Genomic DNA, 5000 nt, shown 5'->3' with positions numbered 1-5000 from the left:
AATATTACCATTAACATTATCAACTAAGCATGGAATGTCCAGCGAGAATTCGCATAAAGCACAGATAATTACACATATACATGTATACAATCTTACATGCCAACCTACTGTGCATACACCCCCCCCCCCCCCCTCTAACACACACACTACTGTTTACCTACTCACTCACACACTTAACACTATAGCTGACCACGAACACTGTTCATCTTGCCTCCTGTAACCCTCACTTCGTTTCATACTGAGAGGATGAGAGGATACGTTAGTTTTCCGTCGTCGTTTACATCACTAATAAGAGGAATATCAATATTTGCAGTATGTTCTTCCAGTTAATTGAAATGTACATATAAAGGATTACCTTATTAAAACTAAACCGTAACTGAACTGTAAAATGTAATTATCCCAACGTATTCTAAGATTTAATTCAATACTTAAAGTTAACACAGGATATGGCACAGCGCATTATCACTTCTCGCTAAATTATAATGCAGTGTTCACATTCAACAAACCCCACGAGAAAGATATGATAGTATATGAGTCTTTACTTCCAATAAGCAAAAAATGAAGAAATTATATCAAACTGATGGGATTTACCTGGACTTCAATAATAACAGAAAATGATGTGGATCCTGTCGCTCCTCCCACTTAATGTTGTAGAATGACATCCCACGTTATTGGAACCTTCTTGACTTAGCTTTTCGGAATATATATTATAGACTTTTTAAAAAGGTGTATGTATTAATTTTACCTTAGTTATCATTAAGTGTGTAAATTCGTGCGTGATAACTCCAAGGATCATGTATATAAAAGACGGAAATATAACAGTTTCTCTCTCTCTCTCTCTCTCTCTCTCTCTCCTTTTCGCTCTCTCTCTCTCTCTCTCTTCTATCTATCTATCTATCTATCTATCTATCTATTAATCCCTATCTCTATATGTCTGTCTGTCTGTCTGTCTGTCTCTCTCTCTCTCTCTCTCTCTCTCTCTCTCCCTCTCTCTCTCCTCTCCTCCCTCTCTCTATCCTCTCCTCTCTCTCTTCTTTTCTCTTTCTCTCTTTCTTTTCTCTCTCTCTCAATTTTTCCTTTGATCTCCTCTATCTCTCTATCTATCTATCTCTCTTTTAATCGCTATCTCTATATGTCTGTCTGTCTCTCCTCTCTCTCTCTTCTCTCTCTCTCTCTCTCTCCCTCTCTCTCTCTCTCTCTCTCTCTCTCTCTCTCTCTCTCTCTCTCTCTCTCTCTATCTATCTTTTCTATCTATCTATCTCTCTAACGTATCTCTCTATCTTCTTCTCCTCTTCCTATCTCTATGTTCTGCTCTTCTCCTCTCGTCTTTTTCTCTCTCTCTCTCCTCTCTTCTCTCTTTCCCTCTCTCTCTCTCTCTCTTCCTCTCTCCTTTCTCTCTCTCTCTCTCTCTCTCTCTCTCTCTCTCTCGCTCTCGCTCTCTCTCTCTCTCTCTCTCTGCATTTTCATATCCTGCTACCAAAGATTTTTAAAATATTTTAAAATAGTTTACCCTAAATGTCAATATCCTAAAAGAAAACGAGACCGTAATATAGTATTCATAGAAAGTATAAAAGTCGTAGGGGACACTTTTTCCTCATTTCAGATTATACCAACACAAAATGAAGAAGACGCAGAAAGAGAAGAAGAAAAAAAAGAAGAAGAAAGTAATAAAGAAGAAGAAGAAGAAGAAGAAAAAATAGAAGAAGGAGGAGGACACGAAGGAGAGAGAGAGCAAGAAAAGAAGAGAAAAAAAAAAGAAGAGAAAGAAGAAAGAAGAGAAGAAAAAGAAGAAAAAGAAGAAGAAAAGAGAAGAAAAGAAGAAGAAGAAAAAGAAAAAAAGAAAAAGGAGCAGATTGTTAAAAAAGATAAATTCCAGTAGCAGGGAATATGGAATCATATTTATTCATTTCCTTTCTATATATTTTTTTTCTGTTATCGCCAGACGAGGAAACTGTTAAAAGGTGAAGAAGTGAATAAGCACATTTAAATGCGTTTTTGCGGAGTGAACCAGCTGTTGGTATTATATCCTTGTAAATTCATTTAAAGATATTGATGATCGTAATGATAATAACGGCTTAATATATTTCACTCTGTTTCTGTTTCTCCTCCCTCTCTTCAATCTCTCTCTCTCTCTCTCTCTCTCTCTCTCTCTCTCTCTTCTCTCTCTCTCTCTCTGTCCGTCTCTCTCTCTCTCTCTCTCTCTCTCTGTCCGTCTCTCTCTCTCTCTCTCTCTCTCTCTCTCTCTCTCTCTCTCTCTCTCTCTCTCTCTCTCGTCCCTTTGCCTTGCCTTTGCATATTGCTTTCGTCTTGCCCTGTACTCCTTTATTTCATTTTCCCTTCTTCCCTTTCTCTCTCCTACTTAAAGTTGACTCATCCTTTTATTTGTTCCGCAGACCAATAAGGTAAATTAGTATCAGGGATGCTTACTAATAACATCAATGGTGATAAACACATTTATAAAAGTGATGTTATCGATGATAATGATGATAGTAACAACTGAATGATAGTAATGATTAAGATAATAACAATATTCGAATAAGAGCGATAGTAATTATGATGATATGAATGATGACGGTGATAATGATATGACTAATGATAATGATAAAAACTCTTATATCAGCCTTTTATTATGAAAATACGAATAACAGATTTCGAAGCAATAGTAACGACATAATAGATGAATAAATAAATTAAGAAAAGCATATATATACATATATGTATATATATATATGTATGTATGCATGTGTATATATATATATATGTGTGTGTGTGTGTGTGTGTGTGTGTGTGAGTGTGTGTGTGTGTGTGTGTGTTGTGTGTGTGTGTGTGTGTGTGTGTGTTGTGTTGTGTGTGTTGTGTGTGTATAAATAAATATATATATATATATATATATATATATATATATATATATATATATATATATATATATATATATATATTCAAGTGCTCTGTCCTACGACAGGTCCTTTTTGACATCCATATATGTATATATATATATATATATATATATATATATATATATATATATATATATATATATATGTTGTGTGTGTGTGTGTGTGTGTGTGTGTGTGTGTGTGTGTGTGTGTGTGTGTGTGTGTGTGTGGATTGCCTATTTAGCCACTGGGTGGGCAAGTCAGCCCAAGTCAGTGCTGGTCCTGGTCCTGTGCGGAAGAACCCAACTGGTTCAACGGACAACACGGCGGACCCAGCAAAGCGTTGTGGAGCGCAACCAGGGCACAGTGAGACACGTAGGACACTGCTGGCCATCCACTGCATCCTGACCTATCTCCAGCCGCCTCGACTATGTCTTGCCGCTGGACCAAGATAGGAAGGGACGAGAGAGTGAGGCTGACGATCTGCGCAACTCTCCCTCACTTAAATCCAAGTCAAGCGCAAGTCATGACTTCATTCATTCATTTATATGGAGTCAAGCTCATCCTCGAAACCGAGGGAGGAACATAATAAAATAATGTGTATGTGTGTGTGTGTGTGTGTGTGTGTGTGTATGTGTGTGTGTGTTTGTGTGCGTGCGTGCAAGTACTTATAAATTAGATACATTTAGTGATGGTCATAGGAACACTGTGATAACGTGAATTTAATGACGTCACTCGTAATATTTTATTTAGTGCATTTCAACAAAGGCATATTGGTAAAAATGTTCGTAATGAACAATAACAGTAATTAGAAATTATAATAATGAAAATAACAATAATGAGAATCTCTCTCTCTCTCTCTCTCCTTCTCTCTCTCTCTCTCTCTCTCTCTCTCTCTCTCTCTCTCTCTCTCTCTCTCTCTCTCTCTCTCTCTCTCTCTCTCTCTCTTCCTCTCCCTCTCCCTCTCCCTCTCTCTCACTCACTTCCACACCCCTCCCCCTATCCTTTCCCTCCCTCCTCCCTCTTTCTACCCCCCCCTTTAAAAAAAAACACTCACACATAATTGTACCCCCCCTCATACCCGCCCTCCCACCCGCCTTCATACCCGCCCTCCCACCCCCCGTCAGCCCACGGGTCCTCCTCGTTGGAGCCGAAGAAGTTGAACACGCTGAAGGGACACTGCAGGCCGTAGAGGGCCCTGCAGGAGTCGCCGTCACCTCCGCGGCCTTCCTTTTGGGCTTGTAGGTACGCCTGTAGAGGATTCCTGGTGGTTCTGTTCTCCTCGCCGCTCCATTTCGGGCTGTTGGGGGGGAGGGGGGGGGAGGGGAGGAGGGAGGGAGGGGAGGGGAGGAGGAAGGGAGGGGAGGGTAGGAGGAAGGGAGGGGAGGGGAGGGGAGGAGAGGGATGGGAGGGAAAAGGGAGGGAGGGGAGGAAGGAGGGAGGGAAAGATATGGAGATGGAGAGAGAGAGAGAGAGAGAGAGAGAGAGAGAGAGAGAGAGAGAGAGAGAGAGAGAGAGAGAGAGAGAGAGAAAGAAGGAATAAATGAATGAAGGGATGAAGAAAGGGGGGATAAAGGAGGAAAAGGAGAAGGATGAAGATGAAGAGGAGGAGTAGGAAAATGGAACAAAAAGGGAGGAGACAGATGAAAGAGACAAAGCACAGAAAAGAATAATATTTACGATGGAACAGATAACTAAATGAATGAATAGCATATCGCCAGACATATAAACGAAAAAAAATATATATTCAAACAATATCAATCTCATATCTTAGACACTCCAACACAAGTACCATAAAGTACCCATAGAACTTACGTAAATACGGTCGTAATTAATTCTCCGAAAATAGTCCAGTCTTTAATGGGATATTTCTGCAGCTCACAGATAAACCGCAGGACACATCCTCTCCCGTCCACGCCATAGCTGTTACTGATTCTCTCTTCCACTGAGCGGTAGATGTCTATCTGGTCGTCGCTGGAGCTCCTGTGGATTGAGGGGGGAGGGGGGCGAATGAGGGAGGGAAGGAGGGTGGGCATAAGCCGGGGGGGGAAAGGGAGAGAGGGAGAAATTCGGAGGAGGGGTTCAAGCCTCCCCCCTTTTCTCTCTCTCTCCATCGCTCTCCTC

The 5000-nt window shown here is 40.7% G+C and overlaps 2 protein-coding genes across 6 annotated transcripts in view; both read right to left on the bottom strand.

Moving 5' to 3' along the window:
* The window catches only part of LOC119590050, a 3111-nt gene extending 2437 nt beyond the window's left edge, over nt 1–674 (bottom strand). Inside the window, exons 1-2 of one of the 5 annotated variants that reach the window (XM_037938788.1) lie at nt 592–649; nt 166–238 (exon numbers count right to left, since the gene is read on the bottom strand). The gene's annotated coding sequence lies outside the window, so the exon portion shown is untranslated. Of the gene's footprint in view, nt 1–157; nt 239–591 lie in introns of all 5 variants that reach the window. The other 4 variants (XM_037938787.1, XM_037938791.1, XM_037938789.1 and 1 more) reach the window with 4 other exon arrangements.
* A 1258-nt stretch (nt 675–1932) lies between these two features.
* On the bottom strand, nt 1933–4850 carry LOC119589645 (the record flags this gene model as incomplete). The annotated part of the gene is given in 3 exon segments (XM_037938240.1): nt 1933–1951; nt 3982–4176; nt 4692–4850. Coding segments are annotated over 3 exon segments (373 nt in total), but the record flags the coding sequence as incomplete, so codon positions are not given.
* Between the last annotated feature and the right edge of the window lie 150 nt (nt 4851–5000).

The sequence above is a fragment of the Penaeus monodon genome, chromosome 26, assembly GCF_015228065.2.
Source record: "Penaeus monodon isolate SGIC_2016 chromosome 26, NSTDA_Pmon_1, whole genome shotgun sequence".
Taxonomy (NCBI): Eukaryota; Metazoa; Arthropoda; class Malacostraca; order Decapoda; family Penaeidae; genus Penaeus; species Penaeus monodon.
Note: the sequence above shows the minus strand (reverse complement) of the source record. Positions and strands in the feature narration are given on the sequence as shown.